The sequence below is a fragment of the Atractosteus spatula genome, chromosome 7 (genome assembly GCF_055471065.1).
Source record: "Atractosteus spatula isolate fAtrSpa1 chromosome 7, fAtrSpa1.hap1, whole genome shotgun sequence".
NCBI classification, from domain to species: domain Eukaryota; kingdom Metazoa; phylum Chordata; class Actinopteri; order Semionotiformes; family Lepisosteidae; genus Atractosteus; species Atractosteus spatula.
Genome location: NC_142712.1, coordinates 39,192,169 through 39,205,134, shown reverse-complemented (window position 1 = coordinate 39,205,134; position 12,966 = coordinate 39,192,169). Strand labels below are relative to the sequence as shown.

The 12,966-nt window shown below is 43.4% G+C and overlaps 1 protein-coding gene across 4 annotated transcripts in view; it reads right to left on the bottom strand.

The window, feature by feature from the left end:
• Positions 1–271: 271 nt before the first annotated feature.
• Positions 272–12,966, bottom strand: part of cry3b (cryptochrome circadian regulator 3b) — a 45,283-nt gene continuing 32,588 nt past the window's right edge. For 2 of the 4 annotated variants that reach the window (XM_088921103.1, XM_088921102.1), the window contains 6 exons: positions 8,581–8,783; positions 8,122–8,223; positions 7,578–7,679; positions 7,185–7,280; positions 6,394–6,527; positions 272–5,296 (listed from right to left, as the gene is read on the bottom strand). In XM_088921103.1, coding sequence (XP_088777229.1) covers positions 5,255–5,296; positions 6,394–6,527; positions 7,185–7,280; positions 7,578–7,679; positions 8,122–8,223; positions 8,581–8,783 — 679 coding nt within the window. In that variant the 3' untranslated portion in view covers positions 272–5,254. The remainder of the gene's footprint in view (positions 5,297–6,393; positions 6,528–7,184; positions 7,281–7,577; positions 7,680–8,121; positions 8,224–8,580; positions 8,784–12,966) is intronic. The other 2 variants (XM_088921105.1, XM_088921104.1) reach the window with 1 other exon arrangement.

Here is a 12,966-nt window from a genome sequence, read left to right as displayed (position 1 = left end):
GACAAGCATCGTATAATTTATCTGAAGGGTGGAGTAGTATAATGAGAAAATATCCACACTGAATTAAAAATGCATTTTTACTCTTTACCAGGTTGCAGCCAGAAAAGGTGTCGATTGACCAGTAATTCTTTAACAGAAATTACTGATGCCCCCATATTATTTTAAGTGATGAAAGTTTGGACTTCACAGAATATATGAACAGGTCTTGTTATAATCTACAAGTAAAATTGGGCACCTAATGAATTAAAAAATAAAGGAATAAGACAAATCAGCTGTTACAACAATTTTATTTTGGTGTCATCAACCTGATTAAGCAATAGTATGACAAGAGTACAATCTAGGGCAGAGAATCATGTCTTATTTACACAGTAGAATAATTTCTTGTTTTTATTGTGCTTCTTCTGGAAATGGAAGAAGTGGAAATAAAATCAAGAAAAAAAGCTAAGATTTTTGTTTTCTGGAAACGAGAAAGAAACATCTACATTAATGAGGTACAGTCTCAATAACACAAGCAGACGTATATACAGTATCTCTACGAAGTACGACACAGAAACATTCTACCGTGACTGTCTACCCTGCATGTCTCACTTGTTACACACCATCCTGTCCTAAATCTCCCCACGTACATACAGTTGAAGATGAAGAATAGCACACTCTTCCCTCCTCACAATGCAGAATTTGCCTTGCGGTAAATTTTGAACTCCGTTATCAGTGCTTGTATTTCCACCAACATGACCACCCCTTAGGACACGAAAGTATGCCTGCCCAAAGCAAGAAATGTCTTCTCAAGCTCAGTCCTTTCCAGCCGTCTGAAGAAATACTGTTTAAATTAAATCTTAAAAACAAAACACAAAACAGAATCATTATGCCACCTTTGACCTGATGACAACTATTGTTATCTTTACTAAGGGCTATACTCTGAAAACAAAATTTCATCAGAAAATCAGAATATCTTTTCTCAGAAGCTGTGATTTAAACTTTTGAAATAATAAACATTATTTCAAACACTGATCAGATGTTCATGCATACTTGATCTGTACATGTTCATATCGTCCAAGAGGTGGCTTTGGAGAAGATCAAAGCAAAAGGAGAAGTATGCAGATTTCACGTTCACACCTGTATGTCTGGCTGGCTTATACAGTGTCTTGTATGAACTATATACTCTTAAAACTAAAAATTAAAGATAACTTCATGCAAATTTCATTTTTCTCACTAATGTTCTAGATGAATAATTAATTAAAGGAGAAATTAAGGAACCTTACTTTTTCACTGCATGGAATAAAGCTGATATGCTAATTTTTATTTTAAAAACTTTTCAGAGCTGGACCACATCTGCGAACTTGGACCATAGTGCAAGCCAGACTTTATACTCAAATTTATGTTGCATCATGGAACAAAAAGTAAATACTTGTATAAGAATGCAGTGTTTTAGAAGCCCGGGGAATTTTTTTTAGAAATAAACCCTCATAAGTCCAACTCATCCAGGAAGTTCAGGTAGGCTAAAAAAGACTGGATCTTCATTATCAACACCATGCTAGGTCACCAATATTATACCACCACAGTAACAACTGGCAATAAAAAAAAATAAAATAAGGTATGATGACATACATCAACACCGGGCGGAGCGGTGGCACTGTGGCTAAGGATCTGCACCTGTGGCTGGAAGGTTGCCGGTCGGTTCGAATCTCGCGGCCGGCAGAGGAATCCTACTCCGTTGGGCCCCTGAGCAAGGCCCTTAACCCCACTGCTCCAGGGGCACTGTATAAATGGCTGACCCCAGGCTCCTCTCTCCCTGTCTGTGTGCCTGTGTCTCTCATGGAGAGCAAGCTGGGGTATGCGAAGAGACAAATTTCTAATAATTGTATATGGCTAATAAAGTGATCTCTCTTATATAATGTACAGACTGTATAAAAGACTGAATGTTGCTCAATAATACCACTTGTGAGCAAAAAAAATGGGGAGCATTTCAAATTAGAGAAATTTTTGTTGTCAAGGGCAACAAAAACAGAGCACCATGCTTGTGCTATGAAAGCGACTTATTTTTTTAAAATAAGTCAGATTGGACAGTTTTTGTTGTTTTTACATAGTTTTTTTCTTAGTTGCTGAAAACATTTTTGGTACTTTTATTTTTATTATAAAATAATTCACTTTAATTTCCTAGTTTTTAAATAATGTGTTACAGTGACACTGGTGCAAGTTAACTTTCATTTCAATTTCTTGTTGTTCTTCTTGTTGCTTATAAAAAGCTGTTTTTATCTCTCTGGAAACAAAAGGTGAAAAGTGACTACCTTCACAACATGAAATGTTTTTCTTAAAATAGAACACACAGACTAATTTGTTAAATCATACTGTAATCTACTGTCCAGACAGTAAGACAATTTAAGACATACAACATAATGACATTTCTATACAGAGCTTTTACCAACTTGAATATGGTTCTCACATTTACCAATTTCCCATTTTCTCTGCATCAGTGTCCTTCTGGCTGTGTTTTTTCATGGCTTTGCTGTGCTAACAGAATTTTTACTTTTGCCATGATCCCTTGATCATACAGCTTTGTATCAATTTGTTTTTTTTCTTTATTACATAGCTCTTTTAAGGTCATTTATAGTCTAAATCTCTTGGTATTTTCTTTGTCGTCAATTTTTCATCCTACAACAGTGAAGAAAGATATTCTTCAAAAGTTCTCTACGATAAAAAAGCTGCAGAAAAGAACAAGGGCCCAGCAACACCTTCAACACAGGGAAAACAAAAAATGTTCAAATTACACTACTCCATGTGGGAAGACGTCTTAAAAGAACCCTGAAATTACTTCTTTATCCACTGCAAAAGGGCAGAAGATAAAGCAGTTAGTTATGTAAATAGTTGCACTGGGTGTCGTGGAAAAATCGGGGAGCTTATAAATCAGTAATGTTCCTGTGAGACAAATGTTTGATCAGAGCCTCACATCTTTCTTTCAGTCTCTGGCAGAGCTCCTGTGGGGACATCTGTACTCCGTAGAGAGGCATCTTCAGAGTAAACTAATCCTACAAAAAGCCTATACTTGATAACCTAAAAAAATAAAGATTACTGCATATGTATTTACACAACTGTGTATTCATGACCTTTTGACAAAATTTAAAAATAGAAAATGACCCCTTAGGGGCAGTCACATTCTCCATCTTATTTTAAAAAATGTCAGAAGACATACAGTACAATATTCCAAGAATCTCTTAAATTCTTAATCTGCTTCAAGTCCATAGCTCAGTTTGCAATGCAAACTACTTCTGTTTTCATACAAATGGGGGGACATCAGCAATAAACCTCCCCAGTTCAGTTTCTGGTTAATACAGCTATCCCACTAGCTGACTGCAGAAAACAAAATGCATCTCTGCATTTTCTTGTGCCCTTTCCTCCCTCCTCCCCAATACCCTATAGAAATGAACTGCCTCCTGGAACAGCAATTGTGGGACCAATTTAGGTTATTGCCTAAATTTTAGTTTGTTTGTACAGCATGTTTTGTGAAGAAAATCATGTCAGGCTATTCCCATTGAACAAGCTCCTACAGGTTTCTACCTTTAATTGACTCAGCTTTCCTGCTCTCTATACATATGGGTGCAGCAATATAGAATTTTCTTTCAATACCTCAAACTAGCTTGTTCAGACCCCCTGCAATAAGCAGGCCACATAGACAAGTTTTGCTGGTGCTTGAAGATTTGCCTTTCAGCTGCTCTGTTCTGCTTTGACGATTAAGAACACTGATGAAGAAGCCTTGACAATAACACCGGAAAGCCACTTCATCCTTCATCTGGCATGTACCCCTGCAAACGTGCTGCTGAATTTTGAATTTTGGTGCAAGCACTTGCCTCCTGATTCCGAGTCCCAGCATGTAAATCACAGCTATGGTAATAGTAACAGCAGGTCCTGGGTGGGTTTTTGGTGGCTGAACACAACTCAAGCAACCCAAATCCCATTGTACGAACAAAAAATAAATTAAAAAACAAACAACAAACCTTACATTAACTAACTTGCTCATACAGTACAGAAGAGCCTTAATCAAGTAGTAAGACAGTAACAAACCAAGCTCCTGCAAGATAGTCACATGCACCAGGCCTCAGCCAAACAAAATCACAGCTGGATGGCAGCACCAGCATAGCAAACCAACTGCCTTTCAACTTCTGCATGACCACTCTACCTGTAGATTTTTCTACTTTGACTGTTACCACCATCCTACAGTTTTAATGCCAGCAATGAAAGCATATTCTTCTTACACAACCTTTTTATTCATTTGATTGTTATTGTATGGAGCTTCAATGGTTAGGAACGCAACAGTTTTCTAAAGGAAAGACGCCAATACGGCTGTTCAGAAGCGCAATGTCTCGTACGAACAGGGGCTTACTGTAATCATGTGATATACGATGGCTTGTATACAGTTTCTGGCGAGGAAAAACTGCCTGCGGTTATAATTTGATCAATCTCCCCTTTCAAGATCCCCTAAAACTTCACTGAATTGAAGGACCATCTCACAAAAGTATCCATCACATTAAAGTCCATTTCCTGGTCAAAAAAATATTTAACGCCGAGGTGGTCATTTCAGGCCTCTAGCTGCTGGCCTGTTGGCTTTAGCACCTCCTCTGGTTTCAGCCTGAGGGTCTTCTCACTATTTCGAACCCCGTCCTACTCATTATCGCAATGCACACTCCCCTCTGACGCCCAAACTATAAACTTTAAATCTCAGCTGGTCAATTATGAAATCATGCTCATACCACTGTGTAAGAACTGTCTTAAAAAATGCAATTCAAAATAGACGCAAGTGAAAGAAGGGCGCACGCATGTTCTGCATGTTTGTCATTGGATTCCCTTGAAAACTCTTGATTCCTGCTTCACCCCCGCTAAAAAAATAACACACAGGACTTCACAGTTCTACTCTGTCTAGGGCCAGTCTACTGAGGTCTCATTAACTGCTGGCACCACTTCACAAGAAACTTATTCTATTTTGTAAAAAAAAAATAGAATCAATGAAGAGCTAAGTCACAGCTTTTCACCTTTGAATCCATGGGTTTCCAAAACAACCAAAACAAAAGTGTTTCCTGACCTGAGAGGTCTCTGACAGCAAGATTTTTACAGAGAAATAAAACGATTTGTTTTGTTACAAAAGTGTACTGAATATTAAATACTATCTGCGACATTCTTTTTTTTCTTGAAAAATAAGACAAATGTACAAAAGTTTTTTTTTTCTATTTTTTTCCAGGTTTAGCTGATCAGGGGATGAAACTCAGTAAGATGCCATGTTCACATCCTGCAGATCTTCACTCTTCTGAAAGACAAAAAACAGACTTGTAAGAAAACCGATAACCACCACCAGCGTTTCTGTTATTTTAGGTTTGTACTTCATATGTCTCCCCAATTCACAACCCACACCTCAATCTAATTGTACACAGAATGCAATGTAATCTACAAAGCACTTGATGATAAAATCTTCAGCATGTAAAAGGTGCTCTTGACATGTCTATTCACAGTTTTTCCAGCAAAGACAGATTAACAGGAAACTTGCCACTTCCTGGCAAGAAATGGATACTTGGTGCATGTTTTTCTGACAAGTATTTTTTTTGTGTACAGATTTCCTAAGTGGTGCCAGTGTGATTTTGCCCTTTTTGGGGTTTTTCCCCCCCACTATCAACAACATGACACCAAGAAACTTGAGATATTTTTGAACGGTTTAAATGTAACGCAAAGAAAAGCCCACTAATTTTGAACAACTTTTTTTCTTCTGAGCATTTGCCTTTACAATGAAGAAATTAATAGCCTCAAAGAAGCATTTTGTACCTTGTACCTTAATATGGTCTCCATACTCAAGACAAACTTTCAGCTTCTTTCAATTCATTCATGATTGTTAACGGCGTTTGACACAAGGACTCTGCCTTCCAAGAACATAAAGATTACAAGATGGGAGGAGACCATTCCACCCACGTGACCCGTTTGGTAAACAAGAGCTGTCAGCAGGTCAGTAGGGTAGCCTTCTTCTTAAGCAATTACACTCACCACACCGTGCTTTAGCTTTTTGCCCTACTGCCTCATTTCTTTAACATTACACAGCTGGGACTTCTACCTGCTGCCTTCCTCCCTTCAGTTTTGAAATTCTGAGGCGAAAGTGAAATTTTACACATCATTGCCACGCTCTTCCTTGGAAACAGGAGGCTACAGTATCTGGATGCCAACAAAGGAGGCAGCTGAAGCGAAGGCTGTTTTTTTTGGAGGCCTGTACAGGTGAGGCACCCTGAGGGGGCAGCAATGCAAAGCAGGGAGCTCCCTCCTCCCCCAGCCCCCCCACCTCGCCAACCCCGCGCCCCGCGCTCTGCCCGGTACGGAGCGGGCGGCTCCTGTCCCGCGGTGGGGGGGGGCGGGCGGACTGACCTTGTTACACTGGCGCTGTACCTTGAGCGCGGAGGAGCGGGTCTCCTCGTCACCCGCCGCGTCGCGCTCCGTCTCTCGCTCCCGCTTGCCCGGTGCACTGCTCCCACCGCCGGCGCCGCCGTGTGCCCAGCGACCTGCTCGCCAAACCATGCAAGTGTCAGAGAGGGGACGGCCCTTGCCTTATGCCAACAAACTGGCGCCGAAGCACCCAGCCGCTAGAAGGCCACGCTCAGGGAATAAACCCCGGCCACAGAGGTTGTTCCCCCAAATTTATTTCAGGTTTGTATGCTTTTCCCCCTGTATGCAGTTGCCACACTCTTAACTATTGAACACCTCAATTCTAGATGTCCCCCACACCCACTTACAACACAATATCCAAAATACAATAACCCAAAAATAAAGCAAAATGAAAGGCGTCTTAGCAGGAGCTCCTGTTGCCAGAGAAGCAAAGGAACGTCTGCTTGATATCAGAGATGTGCACGTCTACAATGCTATATTCAAGGCACAAGTTTCAAACCCTTGTGCTCCAGAGTCAGCTTTGCTCCCCTTTTCCCACAAGCTAGTGCAGTCTATGTATGCCATCCTTACTCTTTTCCAAATGAGCCACTCCCTTCCTCAAACCCTGGGATCTCTTCCAGGGATCAAACCCTGGAAGGGACAAGCACCCTGTCCATAGAGCCAGTGGGGCATCTACCTCAGTTATCAGTAATCAACCCAAGGAGCCTGGAGCTGGGGGGAAGCCAACCTGAAACAGAATTTGAAGTTTCCTTCGGGCAAGCAGAAGGTCATACCTGGGTGCTGGGGCACAGCAAACTCATGGGACCCGCTGGACTGGTACAAGCGGTGACTGGTACTGCCCTGGCCAGGCTCAGAAACTGTGTGGTAGCCTATATAAAAAAAAAGCCAAACTGTGAGTCCCACTGGAAAGAGCTGCATAGCTCTGCTGCCCTCAGCTTCAGCACCTGATCCTGGGTTTACACTTCCAGTCAACAGCTGCAGCATAAACTCTGTACTGCAGTATGTCCACTCTGTATCGTAAGTAACTTCCTTCACTACCGCCTGTTTCAATAAACCCAATAGAGGCAGCATGAGAAATTCCATTTAACAAACTTCATTCGTTTGACGTTAATTCAAACAGAAAAGCAGCGCGCTCGCGAGGGTATGACTGTATGCTGCGCCCTCACCATGATGCACTCCACTTGGTCCGGGCTGCTCTTCGCCGTCGAAGTTCAAGAGAATACTGCTGCTCCCATTCCCATTTGCTACAGAACTGCCTGGTGCCACCCCTGTGGAGAGAGCAAGGTGGGGCAGAGCTCGTCAGGGCAACCTGGGCACCACCAAAGCCTGGAGCAATTCTCCATCTGTGTACTTATGCATTTAATGCAAATATGTTTTTTTTTCTGAGCTTTTAAAGACTAGCGTTGCTTGTGCCTTCTACACAGTACCCTGCATAATTCATCTGCACCCTTGCTTTTTCTTACAAGGACCTACCATAAAAGGACACAGTGTGAAGGGAAATTAATGTAAAACGCAAGAGTAAAATAACACTGCGGTGAACCACAAGCTTGCACAAACATGCAATCCTGCACATGCCATGCCTTTTCTTACAAGCCAGAACAGGGCTGACATTTTCATCGACGGGCATCTTCAGCCTCTATTGAGCGGACAGCTCCTCAGAGCTCCTCTCCCTGCAACGGGGGGGGGGGGAGGGGGGAGAGGGACACTCACCGTACGCGGTGCCGTGGGCAGGCTGCTGCTCCCCGGGAGAGTATGCCATCATCCCCCCGTTCCCATTGCCATTGTGGTTGGAAGGCACTGAGGCGAGCAGGCCTGCCGAGGGAGGGAGAGACAAAGTCAACAGGTGCCCAGCGTCAGATCAGTGTGGCCAGCATCGTGTCCCACAAGCCTCCGGCACGAGGTGCTAGCCTTGGATTTCACACAAGCTACCGAGTACCTCGAAACAGACGCGGTGCCATTTAAACCACATGAACAAAGTGCTTTAATATAAAAGGGTGAAAAAAGTGCAAACCCGTCAAAAATGACTTGAGCTCTAGAGAGAAAGTCGTTGGAAATCAGCAAACAACTGAGGTTCTCCTTGCACTTGCGGAGACGAGAGCGTCTCAATGAGGAGAAGCCACTCAAGAGGAGGGGGTGAGGCAAGGGCAGGCATGTGGCGGAGGTTCTCACCAAGCCCGCGGTACCGAGACAGCTGCTGGTAGATCTGCTTCATCCTCTCGATGTTCAGGCGGCTGGCTTCTGCGTGGTTCACCATGGGCTTCGGGTAATGGACGCCGATGACGCACTTGGCTGCGTTCTGCACCGAGTCCGGGGCGTTCCAGGGGTCGTAGATGTACTTGGCAGGGAAACCTCGGAGAACAGGTAAATATCGTCTGCAAGCATAGGGAGAGATTAAACCGCAGAGTCTCATCATAAATACCACAGATGCTCAGAACTCTGGGGGAGGGCGTTTATCGGGCCGTGTCCAGTCCGGCTGGGCTACTCCGCTTCGTGTGTGGGCTGAACAGAAAGACACCCAGGGCTGGGTCATGGTGCTGCAGGGACGAATAAAAGATACTGGGCACTGGGCAAAGAAATCTTACAGGAAAGGGTCTCCCAGACTTATTCCTGGTGCAGCAGAAGTGCTTCCAACAGGAAGCTCATGATGAGGTGGACCAGTATGGCTACCAACCGCTCCTTAGCTGCAGTTCCAGGAAGGATGTGACGTAGCTAGGGGCCTCACAGCTCAAAACCCAAGGTCTAAATCATGATGTACGCCAATATGAATACAGAAAAATTCCCTCAGCACTGGTATGAAACTCCTGTAACTCATACACAGCTTAATGGGGAAGGGGGCAGAGACTGCCTGAGTTGAGCTCTGGCCTCCTGAGTCTGGCAATACTAGGATCTGAAGTTTGCAACTAGTAAACCTGTACCACACTCCAACAACTCTGTGCAAAAAAAGTAACTTCTGCCCTCAGTTTTAAATGCTCTTCTCCAAAGCCAAAGGGACAGGCAGCACAGCAGACCAGTTGTAGCTGTTGCTGGATTGGTAGCAGATTACACAAGGACATGGAAACCTCCTGTCCACTGTAAAGGCAATCCTTAGTTGGGCTGGGGGGTGATGGGGGACACTTTATCCCTCTCTGCTACACCACCCACACCCCTATCCAAGTACCTTGCCACCAGCGTGCAGCCTAATATTCCAGCAAGTCAGAGACCATTATTGATGTAAACAAAAACAGGAAAAATGTACCAAAAAAACAAATTTCTACAAGAGAAAAAGACAGATAAGTGAATGGTCTTCAAGTAAGTTGTTCATCAGGAAAGCCCAGAACCATACTAAATATCAATGCAGAGAGAATCACTGTGGTCAGACATTATTAAAGCAATACAAGAGGACTGCAATCATTTAAGCATGACACCTAATATTCTCTCCACTGTGGGGAAGGCATTCAACAGAAAGAAGCCATTTCATTAAGAACAAAGTTAAGGAAAAAAATCCACAAAGTTCCCACAAATTCTTCCTCCTACACAAGATAAGAATAAAGTTGGCACAGACGCAACAAACATTTCACGTCATCATAACCAACGCTGCAAACCTGCAACAAGGCTTTTAAGCCTTCAGACGTCTGCTTTCTAATTAAGCCACCAACTCTCTCCTCAGCCTCCGTCTGATTAATGGAAATATTGTAACAGTGACTGAGAACCCAGCGTAGGCAGACCCATCTGCTCTGTGATCTGGGGAGGCTACGTGTTCCACTTTTGTGTCGAAGCAGAGCCCTTGGATCATCAGGCAAATCAGCTGCACTCAGACACAATAATAATCACACTCGTCCCCATAACCGCCTCTCAGGGCTAAGGTCAACAGGCTCGTCATTTCACACAGGATGTTATTTTGCCTGTGGGGGGATTTTAAGTAGTGTTTTCATGTCTCCTGTAATTGCTGCAGAGCTGATTGGTCTACAATGAAGAACTTCAGGCCATTTAAAAAAAAAGTTTTTTCTCCCAAGTTTGCGGCTCAAGTCAGGTCAGGACATCGGCACCTTGTTTACCAGGTTTTGGAGCTTAGCAACCGACAACCCATTTAAATGAAGAATGGCGAGAGACATGAAATTTCGAATTTTCAGGACAAGAGCCTTGAAAACTGTTACAAGAATAGAGGAAAATGATATAGACCTTCAGCTCATTAATTTATCAGAGCGCGAGGAACCATTGGCAAACCGACAGCCATCCTACTGCTGTCATTACAGAGGACTGACAGCAGTACCGCAACCAAAATCGCTATTCAAGACTATGATCCTCAGTCTGGGCATTGTCAATAGACCTAGACCTTGCCGAACAGATGGGCATAATTCATATTTTTCTATCCTAACATTCATGCATCTGAAAGCTACTTGTTCCTACCAAGGGTCAGGGCAATTCTTACCTACATATCTGAACCTACAGATAAGTCCCTTTTCACTAAGTATTTTAGCATGCCTGTTCTGGAAGTATGAGGGGACACAATCTAACCAAACCTAATGGGCAATTAAGGAAAATGAAGATCCTTCCCACAACTGGGACCAACAGGCAAATCAATGCCTGTGAAGCTTTCCGTCATTGCCTTCTCCAGGGGTAAACTGCTCCACCTGGGACTATCTGATTGGATTTGGATAGGCACAAGAGGAGAGATGTACAGCACGCTGTGAGGATTAGTGGACAGGTTTGAAAAGGAAGTCTGGACAAGCACAACTTCACAGCAATTGGGGGAGCAGGAGAACACTACCACAAATCCAGAGACCAGAGGCACACACACATTTGTGTGAATCCGGGCCCATGTGCTGAAAAAGTCATTGTCCGCTTTGAGATTTTTTTTTTTAAAGTGCAATGTAAGGGTGAAATCAGCATTACATAACATTTGAAATTCAGCAAACCATGGAGGAAGCTATTCTGGACAGCCCAGTTCAGCAGTACTACTGCATTAGTGAAGGCCCTCGCACACCGGATCCATTCAGTCGCTGCTCTCTTGATCGCAGTCAACGTTGCCTGCAAGATACTCTTTCTGTGCTCAAAAGTTTCAAGTTGCTGTATTTTTAGTCCTGCATCTATGCAAGGAAGAGATTCCATTATTTTACAGCAGGTATTTGCAAAATTGACTTGAGGTTTTGCTCCAGTTTTTTCCATCCAACTAGTGTGCAGTATACATACTGTGAATGCAGAACATTACATCACAGCCTTACTGCCATCTGACTGACTGGTTTGACACACTATGGCAAGAACTCTCCAGTTTGGACCTATGGAAGTGAAATGGTCAGAAGGATCCTGTGTGTGACAGCTTTTAGGAGCAGGGCACTCAGCTTTGGGCGTGAGGTCACATCAAGGTCGGTTTTGGAATTCTGAACAGGGAAAGTCACCTACCTACTTGTCCACCTACCAGAACCCCAACTGTGGCTGTGTGGTGACGCGGAGCGGCGAAAGGCGAGGTTTAAACTCGAAGTCCTGTCTGCTTTGAGGGCTACGGAGATCCTACTAACAACGTGTTACAAGGCAGAGAGGAAGTGAACCCCCCCAGCCCGTCCCCCCACCCCCACCCCAACCCAATCCAAACTCAGGGCTGAGTAAGAGGTTCAGGTTTGCTCCAAGCCCTTAAAACTGTCATTGATCACTTCTGAGACGACGGCGATCCACAAACGCAAGCACAGAAACCTGCTAACCGCGAAACCAGTCGAGCGCTTTTGCCGTGTAATGCAATCGTCTGCTTTTGCGGCTGGATAGCCTCTTGTTTGATCGAAAGGGACCGGAACCCTTTTGCTGGGAATATTCCAAACCCGCCAACTCGAACTCGGCTAAGAGGCAACATTATTCGTAAATCACCATATATCCCTAAAATAGTAAAGCCACAATTCAGCAAAATGATATACACACGGCTAGTTTTACATAAACCTTTATGATCGTTTAAAAAGGCAGTCCAGACACACAAAAAGAAGCAGTGCAGTGTTGTTCGTGCCAGGCTCATTTGTCCCACCTCAGCCCCCTGTGTTCTCTCTCGAGAAGGCAGGTTTTTCACTTCCTCACCAAGCAGTTAAAATCCCTTTCGATAAATCAAGAAACCACTATACCTCAAGAACAGACCACCGCATTGTGCAGTGAAAACGCTTAAACCTGCTTCACGGCTGACAGGCTTCCATAAGCTTCAGTCCTGAATAGCTCTCGTCCTAAAAGCAACCAATTACAATTTAACAGGAGACGGGAAAAGCCGAACGTTTCACTCATTCCCAGAACCCCACATTATGAACAGCAGAAATGAGCTGTCAGTACAGTGGTGTAGTAGATTACCTTTATCAAGTCCCTCAGGGACCCAAATTCTAAAGCTACTTGCTGCAACTAATATGGTTTCTCAGGTGACCATCACAGGGAAAACCAAATAGATTACAGAGTTTTGATACAATGAAATCAACTCTTAAATGATGATAATTCTAAAATAAAGCTTTTAGATTTAACCCTAACAGCTCTTATAAATACATACTTCTGTTAATTTTTATTTGGAATAATCAGTTTTATTTCTACACTACCCCAAATTTGAATCTGCAATCG